The 14039-nt window shown below is 36.2% G+C and overlaps 1 protein-coding gene across 2 annotated transcripts in view; it reads left to right on the top strand.

Annotated features, from left to right (window-relative positions):
* FAM120A (family with sequence similarity 120A) overlaps positions 1–14039 on the top strand; it is a 297370-nt gene that overhangs the window by 76233 nt on the left and 207098 nt on the right. For both annotated transcript variants that reach the window (XM_053720687.1, XM_053720685.1), the window contains exon 3: positions 6019–6101. In XM_053720687.1, coding sequence (XP_053576662.1) covers positions 6019–6101 — 83 coding nt within the window. The remainder of the gene's footprint in view (positions 1–6018; positions 6102–14039) is intronic.

Raw genomic sequence — 14039 nt, 5'->3', positions numbered from 1 at the left:
ATTTACTTCTGTCGTCAAATTTGCTTTGTTTTCTTGGCATCTTTTCTTGAAGAGTAAAACTGGGTAGACTGATAAGAGCTTAGGAGTGTCCATGTGTCTTTAGTACTCTATGGCAGCAGTGTTTTGCAACATTAATTGTAGCTTTGTTATACAATGTTGCTATATCCGAATCATGAAAGTTTAATTTTGCCTTTAATGTCCCTTTAATGACACAGACCGAACAATTTTGGAGCAGCAATACACTACTGGGAGTTAGTTGAACTCATCTGGTGAGCCAATTACAAGAGGCATATATGTGCAGCCACCAATCAGCATTTGATTCCCATTAGTGCATTGCTGCTGTTGAGCCTATTTAGCTATGCTTTTCAATGAAGGACAACTAGATTATGAAGCAAATGATATAATAGAAATAAAATGTAAAGTTCTAGTGACACAACGTGGTATGGTTGTAGCTCAGAGATGGACAGTCAGATTTGTTACATGGGCACTAATATTGTTCTCTAGACACACTACCCAAGTCCTAATCTCTACAGAACATTCTGGTCCCATCTGTCTGCTGCAGTTTGGCCCATGTGTTATGGTGTCAATAAAACTGCTATTTAATCAGCACAGCACCTTCTGCACTGATCTACACAAATAGCTGATTGAGCTGTGCATGCCCTGAGCTTTTTACCTAGGGCACTGCTAGTTGTACTAAAGAGACTGCACTGATCTACGAAAAAAAACTGATTGAGCTGCACATGCGCTGAGCTTTTTGTCTAGGGCTCTGCTAGTTTACTAAAGAGACTGCACTGATCTACACAAAAGGCTAACTGAGCTGCGCATGCGCTGAGCTTTTTGTCTTGGACACTGCTAGAGTTGTACAAAGACTGCACTGATCTAGACATCTATTGTACTGATCTATTAGTACATGGGCACTAATATTGTTCTCTAGACACACTACCCAAGTCCTAATCTCTACAGAACATTCTGGTCCCATCTGTCTGCTGCAGTTTGGCCCATGTGTTATGGTGTCAATAAAACTGCTATTTAATCAGCACAGCACCTTCTGCACTGATCTACACAAAAAGCTGATTGAGCTGCACATGCATTGAGTTTTTTACCTAGGGTACTGCTAGTTGTACTAAAGAGACTGCACTGGTCTAGACAAAAAGCTGATTGAGCTGTGCATTCACTGAGCTTTTTACCTAGGGCACTGCTAGTTGTACTAAAGAGACTGCACTGATTTTCGCAAACAGATAATTGAACTGTGCATGCTCTAAGCTTTTTACCTAGGGCACTGCTAGTTGTACTAAAGAGACTGCACTGATCTAAACAAACAGCTAATTGAGCTGCGCATGCGCTGAGATTTTTACCTAGGGCACTGCTAGTTGTACTAAAGAGACTGCACTGATCTACACAAACAGCTGATTGAGCTGCGCATGCGCTGAGCTTTTTACCTAGGGCACTACTAGTTGTACTAAAGAGACTGCACTGATCTACACAAACAGCTGATTGAACTGCGCATGCGCTGAGCTTTTTACCTAGGGCACTACTAGTTGTACTAAAGAGACTGCACTGATCTACACAAAAAGCTAACTGAACTGCGCATGCGCTGAGCTTTTTACCTAGGGCACTACTAGTTGTACTAAAGAGACTGCACTGATCTACACAAAAAGCTAACTGAACTGCGCATGCGCTGAGCTTTTTACCTAGGGCACTACTAGTTGTACTAAAGAGACTGCACTGATCTACACAAACAGCTGATTGAACTGCGCATGCGCTGAGCTTTTTACTTAGGGCACTACTAGTTGTACTAAAGACTCGGCACTAAAAAAAGAAATCTGGCAGAAGTTTTTTCTTTAAAAAGAAATTGACATAGTGATTTTATTACTGGTTAGTTGATCACTAGAGACACAAACCACAGCGCAAGTTTGATCAGCTTCATGGATAAAAGTGCCTCTATTTCCTGGAGATTCCCTAGAACAAAATTATATTTTCCTAGAAAAACCCACATTTGCATTTGTCACTAACAGATCCTTCCTATAAACATGAGAGTGTCACACAGTCTTTGTTGCTGGCTGATCGCTTTCTTCTCAAGGCAGCGAACGCTTGTTTTATAAGACGAGCTGGGTCCATGGCCTATTCCGTTGCCAAGGCTACTAAATCCTTCATTGGGGTTTACGTGCTAATCTTTTTTTGTAGAGCCGGGCAAGCTCTTACCCAGCATACTCTGTGATCAGCTTTTCCTCCTAATTCTCTCAATTAATTCAACGCCATTTTTTTTTATCAATCATTCCTGCAACACCAAAGCTTTTTGCATTTCATCATTTGTTACGTAGAGATAGAAAAGGATTGTACAAGTTACTGAACATTTTAAAGGAAAAAATAAGTTACTAATGATACATTTGTACATTGTTATTTTTATTAATTATTTGTAAAGTGTCACTGAATTCTGTAGCGCTGGGCACATGAAGAGGGGACACAAATGACACTAATTCATGGTTACAAAAATAAAGACACATGAAACAGACTAAGCAAATTAAAGGGACACTCAAGTTAGCAATTTTAAACAACTTTCCAATTTACTTCCATTAACAAAATGTGCACAGTCTTTTTATATTTACACCTTGAGTCACCAGCTCCTACTGAGCATGTGCAAGAATTCAGACTATATGTATATGCATTTGTGATTGGCTGATGGCTGTCACATGGTACATGTATGCATTTGTGATTGTCTAATGGCTGTCACATGGTACATTTATGCATTTGTGATTGGCTGATGGCTGTCACATGGTACGTATATGCATTTGTGATTGTCTAATGGCTGTCACATGATACAGGGGGAGAGGAAATGGACATAACTGAAATCTGTCAGAAAACAATCTACTACTCATTTGTAGTTCAGACTAAGTGCTATTGCATTGTCTATTTATCATGCATTTGTTCATTATGCAAGTCGACTGTATTTACTGGTCCTTTAATAGAATAAGAGGGGAGATTCCCAATCTACAAACGTATTCTACAGTCATTTCCCGTGGAGCGTTTTGCGTAGCAGCTCCTCTCTCTGTCAGATACGTTGTTTACATTCATTTTAAGATTTTAGGTCTGATCATTTTGTCTGTCAGTTTTCTTTTTGAATTAGCAAATCTGATTGTTTCAAATAGTTTGTTTTTTTATTATTAGAGCAATTCAGAGAAATTGGTATAAAACCTATTTACTGTTCAAATGTTACAATTGAAAAAAAGATCTCACTGAGCTGTAAATGTTTCAGGGTTGGGGTTAGCGGTAACCGTAAGGGTTAATACAACTTCCTATGATATGATGATTGGCAGGAAGCCTATGGTACTATAAAGGGGCATCTGCTGAAGGCTGTAGATTGTAATACAGTAAGATTTAGTCTCTGATTAACTTTATTGTATCACTTTGGTGGCCCTAGGAGGGCTACGGTACATTAAAGTGTTAAAGGGACAGTGTACTGTAAAACTGTTTTCCCCTTGTGTTTCCAATGAATGACTATACCAGCAGCAGAGTATAAAATGTTGAAAAAAAAATCAATTTGCTTTATTTTTGTATTTAAAGTAGAAGGTTTTGTTTCTTGAAACCACAACCCATCAAAATTGTTTGAAGTTGCAGGAAAATTAGATATCATTAGTTTATCACTTTCTGTACACACACATGCGTTTTATATTATCTTTGTCTGTAAACCAAAGTCCAATACTTTGAACAATTTAAAATGAACATTTTGTTGCTTATCTCTTCTACCTCCTACTGCAAGTGTCATTTCTGCTGCTGGCTCTTTTCATGATTCAGGTAGAGCATACTGTTTTAAACAGATTTTCAATTCACTTCCATTATTTCACAATAATGTTTTTATATTTCCACGTCCTTAGGCACCAGGGCCTACTGAGCATGTGCAAGATTCACAGGATATATGGATTTGGTGATTTGGCTGATGGCTGTCACATGATACATTACTATGGAAAATGTTACCAACATTATTTGTCAGACATCTGCTCTTTTGAATTGTCTCTTTATTATGCATTTATTGATCATGCAATTCTGTGTTTAGTGGTGCTTTATTAAAGGAGCAGTAAATACAGTAGATTTGCATAAACAACAAACTCACGATAACAAAACAATGCAATAGCACCTAGTCTGAACTACAAATCAGTAGTAAATGTTTTTCTGACAGATTTCAGTTATGTCTATTTCCTCTCTTCCTGTATCATGTGAAAGCCATCAGCCAATCACAAATGCATTTATGTATTTTCTGTGCATTCTTGCACGTGCTCAGTAGCAGCTGGTGACTCAAAAAGTGTAAATATAAAAAGACTGTCCACATTTTGCTAATGGAAGTAAATTGGAAAAGTATTTAAAATTGCTGCTCTATCTGAATAATAACAGTTTAATTTTGACTTGAGTGTCCCTTTAGTATAGAAACTCGTAGAATAGGTAGTGATACCACAGGAAAGAAAAACAATTTTAATTGCCAAAATAAAGTAAAAGGAGCTTTCTGTAATCAGTTTAATACACTCCAGCAGGTAAAATGGATAATTTGAAACTGAATAAAGTGGATACAAAATTTTAGGGTTAACTGTATATTAATTGAATCTGACCTTGTGGCGTTATGTTTAAATAGGGTGCGGTTACTGCCACTGAGTAGAGGCCCAGTGCCCCAACCATTATTGTCAGTGGCGGCATGCTGGTTAGTGCTCATTGGCTTGGGGAGACTCTGTGCGTGCGCTCCCCAAGACAACAAGCATTCACGTTCAAGCATGTATTCCAAAATACCCTTTCATGATTTAAATAGGAAAGTACATTGGAAAGTTGTTTAATAGGGAATTTAATTTTAAACAACTTTCTAATTTACTTTCATCACTAATTTCGCTTTGTTCTCTTGGTATTCTTAGTTGAAAACTAAACCTAGGAGGTTCATATTCCAGTTTCTTAGACCTTTATGTCCGCCTCTTATCTAAAGGCATTTTGACAGTTTTTCACCGCTAGGGGGTGTTAGTTCATGTGTGTCATATAGATAAACACCGTGCTCACACACGTGGAGTTATCTAGGAGTCAGCACTGATTGGCTAAAATGCAAGTCTGTCAAAAGAGCTGAAATAAGGGGGCAGTTTGCAGAGGCTTAGATACAGGTTAATCACAGAGATAAAAGTATATTAATATAACTGAGATAAGGAGCAGTCTGCAGAGGCTTAGATACAAGGTAATTACAGAGGTAAAAAGTGTATTAATATAACTGAGATAAGGGGCAGTCTGCAGAGGGTTAGATACAAGGCAATCACAGAGGTAAAAAGTATATTAATATAACTGAGATAAGGAGCAGTGTGCAGAGGCTTAGATACAAGGTAATCACAGATTAGTGATTAGTGAAGTGTATTGTTATAACCGTGTTGGTTGTGGAAAACTAGGGAATGGGTAATAAAGGGATTTTCTATCTAAAAGAATACAAATTCTTGTGTAGACTGTCCCTTTATTTATTCTGACCCTTTAAAAGGTTCTAAAAATAAAAACTATAACAAATTACATTCCACATGTATTGTCCCTTTAATTAAACCCTCCGGTGCCGTTAGTAGGGAGGTTCATAAACACAGGAATTTACTATTTATTAGATGTAAAAAGTACATTTATGCCGATAGAAAAATTAAGACTAAGGCTTTCCGTGGTTTTGATGTGGTGTAGCTGTAGTTTAAGTTTAAAGGGACATAAAGGAATTTAAACTTTCATGGTTTCATGCAGTTTTAGGGACTTTTCAACTTATATTATCACATTTATTCATTCCCTTAGTAGCCTTTGTTGAAAAACACAACTAGGTAGACTCAGGAGCAGCAAAGCACTGCTGGGAGCTAGCTGCTGGTTGGTGGCTGCACATATATGGCTCTTGTCATTGATTCACAAGATGCGTTCAGTAGCGCATTGCAAACTTTGTAGGGGTTAAATACATAGCGTATTTTGTTATTGCAATAGAACATTTTCTCTGTTATTTAGCAGATTTACTAAGTGCTGTTAACAAATGTTCCCTAGGTAATCATATCCTGCCTGATGAAGATTTAGCTGCCTTCCATTGGAGTTTACTTGGTCCAGAACACCCGCTGGCGTCATTGAAGGTATGAAATTCCCCGTTATAATCGCAGTTAAGGGCTGTTTGATAAAGATTCATTTCTAAGAGTAGCACTCGTAAGGACTCCTCTCTCCTGATAATAGCGATTTGGCAGCAATATCAAAGGTGCAGCTAATCGCACGCTTCTGGCCAACTCTGTGAGTTCATGCATAGTGCACCGAGATCCATAGGGATTACATTAATTCTACTTAAAACTCAATCCCTTGTTTCCAGTTCCCTTGTCCCTGGATCAGCTCTGTCTGCAGAAGCAGTGGTTATTTACTACCCTTAATAGCATGTATATAGCCAGCGGTTAATTTAGCAAGTAAAGGCAACACCTGAATTCTTAGAGATACTGAGCTAATTATAATGGTTTGTTCCATCACATAGTAGCAATTTAATAAATGGTTTGTTCCATCACATAGTAGCAATTTAATAAATGGTATGTTCCATCACATAGTAGCTATTTAATACATGGTTTGTTCCATCACATAGTAGCAATTTAATAAATGTTTTGTTCCATCACATATTAGTAATTTAATAAATGGTTTATTCCATCACATAGTAGCAATTTAATAAATGGTTTGTTTCATCACATAGTAGCAATTTATTAAATGGTTTGTTCCATCACTTAGTAGCAATTTAATAAAAAACAAAAAATTGTTTGTTCCATCACATAGTAGCAATTTAATAAATGGCATGTTCCATCACATAGTAGCTATTTAATAAATGGTATGTTCCATCACATAGTAGCTATTTAATAAATGGTTTGTTCCATCACATAGTAGCAATTTAATAAATGGTTTGTTCCATCACATAGTAGCAATTAAATAAAAATGGTTTGTTCCATTACATAGTAGCAATTTAATAAATGGTTTGTTCCATCACATAGTAGCAATTTAATAAATGGTTTGTTCCATCACATAGTAGCAATTTAATAAATGGTTTGTTCCATCACATAGTAGCAATTTAATAAATGGTTTGTTTCATCACATAGTAGCAATTTAATAAAAATGGTTTGTTCCATTACATAGTAGCAATTTAATAAATGGTGTGTTCCATCACATAGTAGCAATTTAATAAAAAAAAATCATAAATGGTTTGTTCCATCACATAGTAGCAATTTAATAAATGGTTTGTTCCATCACATAGTAGCAATTTAATAAATGGTTTGTTCCATCACATAGTAGCAATTTAATAAAAAATTAATAAATGGTTTGTTCCATCACATAGTAGCAATTTAATAAATGGTTTGTTCCATCACATAGTAGCAATTTAATAAATGGTTTGTTCCATCACATAGTAGCAATTTAATAAATGGTTTGTTCCATCACATATTAGTAATTTAATAAATGGTTTGTTCCATTACATATTAGTAATTTAATTAATGGTTTGTTCCATCACATAAAATTAATGTAATAAATGGTATGTTCCATCACATAGTAGCAATTTAATAAATGGTTTGTTCCATCACATAGTAGTAATTTAATAAATGGTTTGTTCCATCACATAGTAGTAATTTAATAAATGGTTTGTTCCATCACATAGTAGTAATTTAATAAATGGTTTGTTCCATCACATAGTAGCAATTTAATAAATGGTTTGTTCCATCACATAGTAGCAATTTAATAAATGGTTTGTTCCATCACATAGTAGCAATTTAATACATATTAGCAATTTTAATAAATGGTTTGTTCCATCACATAGTAGCAATTTAATAAATGGTTTGTTCCATCACATAGTAGCAATTTAATAAATGGTTTGTTCATCACATAGTAGCAATTTAATAAATGGTTTGTTCCATCACATAGTAGCAATTAAATAAATGGTTTGTTCCATCACATAGTAGCAATTTAATAAATGGTTTGTTCCATCACATAGTAGCAATTAAATAAATGGTTTGTTCCATCACATAGTAGCAATTTAATAAATGGTTTGCTCCATCACATAGTAGCAATTTAATAAATGGTATGTTCCATCACATAGTAGCTATTTAATATGTGGTTTGTTCCATCACATAGTAGCAATTTAATAAATGGTTTGTTCCATCACATATTAGTAATTTAATAAATGGTTTATTCCATCACATAGTAGCAATTTAATAAATGGTTTGTTCCATCACATAGTAGCAATTTAATAAATGGTTTGTTCCATCACATAGTAGCAATTTATTAAATGGGTTGTTCCATCACTTAGTAGCAATTTAATAAAAAAAAAAAATGGTTTGTTCCATCACATAGTAGCAATTTAATAAATGGCATGTTCCATCACTTAGTAGCTATTTAATAAATGGTATGTTCCATCACATAGTAGCTATTTAATAAATGGTTTGTTCCATCACATAGTAGCAATTTAATAAATGGTTTGTTCCATCACATAGTAGCAATTTAATACATATTAGCAATTTTAATAAATGGTTTGTTCCATCACATAGTAGCAATTTAATAAATGGTTTGTTTCATCACATAGTAGCAATTTAATAAAAATGGTTTGTTCCATTACATAGTAGCAATTTAATAAATAGTTTGTTCCATCACATAGTAGCAATTTAATAAATGGTTTGTTCCATCACATAGTAGCAATTTAATAAATGGTTTGTTCCATCACATAGTAGCAATTTAATAAAAAAATAATAAATGGTTTGTTCCATCACATAGTAGCAATTTAATAAATGGTTTGTTCCATCACATAGTAGCAATTTAATAAATGGTTTGTTCCATCAAATATTAGCAATTTAATAAATTGTTTGTTCCATCACATATTAGTAATTTAATAAATGGTTTGTTCCATTACATATTAGTAATTTAATTAATGGTTTGTTCCATCACATATTATTAATGTAATAAATGGTATGTTCCATCACATAGTAGCAATTTAATAAATGGTTTGTTCCATCACATAGTAGTAATTTAATAAATGGTTTGTTCCATCACATAGTAGCAATTTAATAAATGGTTTGTTCCATCACATAGTAGCAATTTAATACATATTAGCAATTTTAATAAATGGTTTGTTCCATCACATAGTAGCAATTTAATAAATGGTTTGTTCCATCACATAGTAGCAATTTAATAAATGGTTTGTTCCATCACATAGTAGCAATTTAATAAATGGTTTGTTCCATCACATAGTAGCAATTTAATACATATTAGCAATTTTAATAAATGGTTTGTTCCATCACATAGTACCAATTTAATAAATGGTTTGTTCCATCACATAGTAGCAATTTAATAAATGGCTTGTTCCATCACATAGTAGCAATTTAATAAATGGTTTGTTCCATCACATAGTAGCAATTTAATAAATGGTTTGTTCCATCACATAGTAGCAATTAAATAAATGGTTTGTTCCATCACATAGTAGCAATTTAATAAATGGTTTGTTCCATCACATAGTAGCAATTTAATAGTTTTTCATCACATAGTAGCAATTTAATAAATGGTTTGTTTCATCACATAGTAGCAATTTAATAAATTGTTTGTTTCATCACATAGTAGTAATTTAATAAATGGTTTGTTCCATCACATAGTAGCAATTTAATAAATGGTTTGTTCCATCACATAGTAGAAATGTAATAAATGGTTTGTTCCATCACATAGTAGCAATTTAATAAATGGTTTGTTCCATCACATACTAATCATTCAATAGCTGAGTTCTGTAGCTCTAGCTCTTACTGAGCATGTGCAAAAGTTCACTATGTGATTGGCTGATGGCTGTCACGTTACCAGTGGAGGGAAAATTGGATTAAAGGGACAGTCTACCTTCATAATAAAGTGATCTAATTCGTTAGTTTGCCTCTTATTAAGTTGAACTACCTGTTTCTCTGCATGCTGCCCACCATGGTCTCAGTTTTATTTTCAAAAGATTCACGCCGTTTTAGATTTGCAAATGGACCCTGAACTCTGCCTCCTATGACATCATTCATGCCTCACTTCAATACACTACCCTTTGTCTCCCTGAGATTGCAAATAACGCTAATATAGCGTTCCCGGTATTGTGCACATGCGCATTAGGCAGCCAATGACATAACTGCATACAGTAATCCGGAACATTTACACAGAGTTCCTAGGGATCATTTTTCCTGTTGCACTTGTATCATTCATCTTTCACTTGATCAGTAAGGTAAGTAGCTGTTTTGTATTCACTTATTGTGTGTATATTTTAAATTTACTCTTTTTAGTGTGCTGTTCTCTTACTTACACCCATGAGAAAATATTATCCTATATGTAAAATATATGGCTCTATATATATGCTCTATAATGCAACAGGCAAAAACAGCCCTCTTAATACCAATATTATGTTTCATTATAATGTAAACCTATTATAAAGTATAGTACATTCGTTTTGCTACATGGTTTTGTTGCCCGAGTCAAGATCCAAGACGACTGTGTTGATTTCATAATAAACTTTCAATCAGGGAAACTTTGCATACGCCAGCCAAGCCATTTTTTTAAAATAATTTTTTAGCTGGTCCAGAAGTCACTTATAAAATGTTACATGACAAGATACTCATAGGTCTGAAGTTGACCGTATAATATTCTGCCGCGCTGGAGAGAAAATCAAATCTATCTGTCCTGGCTGGCTTGTAGAATAACTATACAATCCTAAAACGGTCCCCAGCTCTTCCGGTGGACTTTGATCATGCGCAGTAAGTAGACGCATAACATGGTGACGTCATCAACATTCACGGGCACAACATTTGAAAAAAGAAAAAAAATGTCCTGTGAATGAAGAAGACGGCGGTAGGTGGAGTTCAGGGGCTATTTGCAAATCTAAAACGGCGTGAATCTTTGGAAAATAAAACTGAGACCGTTGTGGGCAGCATGCTGACAAATGGGTAGGACAACTTAATAAGGGGCAAACTAACAAAATAGATCACTTTATTATGAATGTAGACTGTCCCTTTAACTATGAAATTTGGTAGAAAATATTCTGCTGCTCATTTCAAAGCCAAAGTAAACGCTTTTCTTCTATAAGGTACGACGGGTCCACGGATTCATCCTTTACTTGTGGGATATCATCCTTCTGCTAACAGGAAGTGGCAAAGAGCACCACAGCAGAGCTGTCTTTATAGCTCCCCACTTAGCTCCACCCCCCCCCCCCCGTCATTCTCTTTGCCTACTCTAAGTACTAGGAAGGGTAAAGTGAAAGAGGTGATAAAATGTTAGTTTTTATTTTCTTCAAGCAAGATTTTTTTATTTTAAATGGTACCGGTGTGTACTATTTTCTCTCACGCAGCAGATGGATGAAGACTTCTGCCTGGATGCTAATGATCTTAGCATTTGTCACTAAGATCCAGAGCAGTTCCCACAGAATAACTGAGGAGTACAAGAAACTTCAGTGTGAGGAACGTTTTTCATGCTATATAACAGTGAGGTATGTTCAGTCATTTTTTCCTGGAGAGACTGTGGTATTTCAGAATTGGCTGACAGTATCCCCATGAGGGTAAGGGTAAGCAGTAATCCTAACAGAAGAGGGGTATTACTAAGCTTGCATAAAGGGGCTGAGAAAAAATGGTTGACACTGAGTTTGAATGTTTGTGGGCAAACGTTTATTCACCTGGGAGTACTGATAACTTTTTTGGCAGTGAAGTTTTTTATACTTTATTAGAGGGTACACTTGGCTTCTGTTTCTGGGTTTGAGAACCCACATGGCTAGTTTGAGACCGCTCTGGTGCGGTTCATTTTGGCTGAGAGACATCGAGTGAGATGGGCGGGACCTATTTTTGCGCCTTAGTTGCGCAGTTGTATTTGCAAGTCTAGCAGCAAGCTCCAACTTAACAGGGTTAAGTGTTCCTTTCCTTGTGGGGCAAACTTAGCTGCTTAATTTGAATACTTACACGAAAAATTGGAAAGATTGGATTAATTTAAAGCAGTTTTGCAGAACGTGTATGCTTTTTCTTTCATGTAATTGGCAAGAGTCCATGAGCTAGTGACGTATGGGATATACATTCCTACCAGGAGGGGCAAAGTTTCCCAAACCTCAAAATGTCTATAAATAAACCCCCCACCAAACCCACAATTCAGTTTTACAAACTTTGCCTCCTATGATGGAGGTGGTAAAGTAAGTTTGTGCTAGATTTCTACGTTGATATGCGCTTTTCAGCATGCTGAAGCCCGGTTCCTCTCAGTGCAGTGAATGACAGAGAGATGTGAAGGGAGTATTACCTTTTGAATACAATGATCATCCTATTGGGGATCTATTTCTCTTGTAAGGTGTATCCAGTCCATGGGTTCATCCATTACTTGTGGGATATTCTCCTTCCCAACAGGAAGCTGCAAGAGGACACCCACAGCAGAGCTGTCTATATAACTCCTCCCCTAACTGCCACCCCCAGTCATTCTCTTGCAGCTCTCGACAAGATAGGAAGTATCAAGAGATATGTGGTGACTTAGTGTAGTTTTACCTTCAATCAAAAGTTTGTTATTTTTAAACGGTACCGGCATTGTACTGTTTTACTCTCAGGCAGAAATTAGAAGAAGAATCTGCCTGGAGGTTGATGATCTTAGCGGTTTGTAACTAAGGTCCATTGCTGTTCTCACGCATAACTGAAGAGTATGGGAAAGACTTAAGTTGGGGGAACGGTTTGCAGATTACCTGCTTTGAGGTATGTTCAGTATATTTATTTCTAGAGAGATGATAAGATCTAGAAAATGCTGACAGAGCCTTGTATAATTGAGGTAAGCCTGATGCAGTGATTTAACGACGACTGGGATCATGCTTTCAAAAAAGGGTAATATTCATGTTAATACTCATATTTCTTAGTGACAAAACGTTTACATGTTATATAGTAAGAACGTTTTTTCTCTGAGGGTGATAAATCGTTTTTTGGGGCCTAGTTTCCACATGGCTAGTCAGATACTCCTAGGAGTATTTTCTTAAGGCCCTCTGACATAGAGTGCATGGTGGGAGGGGCCTATTTTCGCGCTCTAGATGCGCAGTTCATATTCAGACTGAGACATCCAGCTACCCTAAAGGAGTCCTCTGACATCTGAGGACCACTATAGCGGGCTTATTTCTTTCCTAAATCGTCTTTGAGGGCAGGTAGGAGCCACAGCAGAGCTGTGGCAAGGTGTTTAACTGTTTATTAACGTTTTTTAACGCGTTTCAAATCCGGTTTGGGGCCTAAAGGGTTAATCATCCATTTGCAAGTGGGTGCAATGCTGCTTTTAGTCCCTTATACACACTGTAAAAATTTCGGAGAGTTTACTACTTTTTAACACTGTTTTGCAGTTTATGTGATAGTTTTTTTTTCTCTTAAAGGCACAGTACCGTTTTTATTTAATTGCTGTTTCACATTTATTAAAGTGTTTTCCAAGCTTGCTGGTCTCATTACTAGTCTGTTAAACATGTCTGACATAGAGGAAACTCCTTGTTCAATATGTTTAGAAGCCATTGTGGAACCCCCTCTTAGAATGTGTACCAAATGTACTGAAATTTCTATAACTTATAAAGACCATATTATGGCATTTAAAGATTTATCACCAGAGGTTTCTCAGACTGACAAAAGGGAGGTTATGCCATCTAGCTCTCCCCACGGGTCAGAACCTATAACTCCCGCTCAAGTGACTCCAAGTACATCTAGCGCGTCCAATGCGTTTACCTTACAAGATATGGCGGCAGTTATGACTAATACCCTCACAGAGGTATTGTCCAAACTGCCAGGGTTACAAGGAAAGCGAGACAGCTCTGGGGCTAGAACAAATACAGAGTTTTCTGACGCTTTAGTAGCTATGTCCGATATACCCTCACAATGCTCCGAAGCCGTGGCAAGGGAGTTGCTATCTGAGGGTGAGATTTCAGATTCAGGGAAGACGTTACTTCAGTCCGATTCTGAAATGACAGCGTTTAAATTTAACTTGAACACCTCCGCTTATTGCTCAGGGAGGTTTTAGCGACTCTGGATGACTGTGACCCCATTGTAGTTCCAGAGAAATTGTGTAAA

The sequence above is a fragment of the Bombina bombina genome, chromosome 7 (assembly GCF_027579735.1).
Source record: "Bombina bombina isolate aBomBom1 chromosome 7, aBomBom1.pri, whole genome shotgun sequence".
Lineage (NCBI taxonomy): Eukaryota > Metazoa > Chordata > Amphibia > Anura > Bombinatoridae > Bombina > Bombina bombina.
This window is presented reverse-complemented; position numbering and strand designations above follow the sequence as displayed.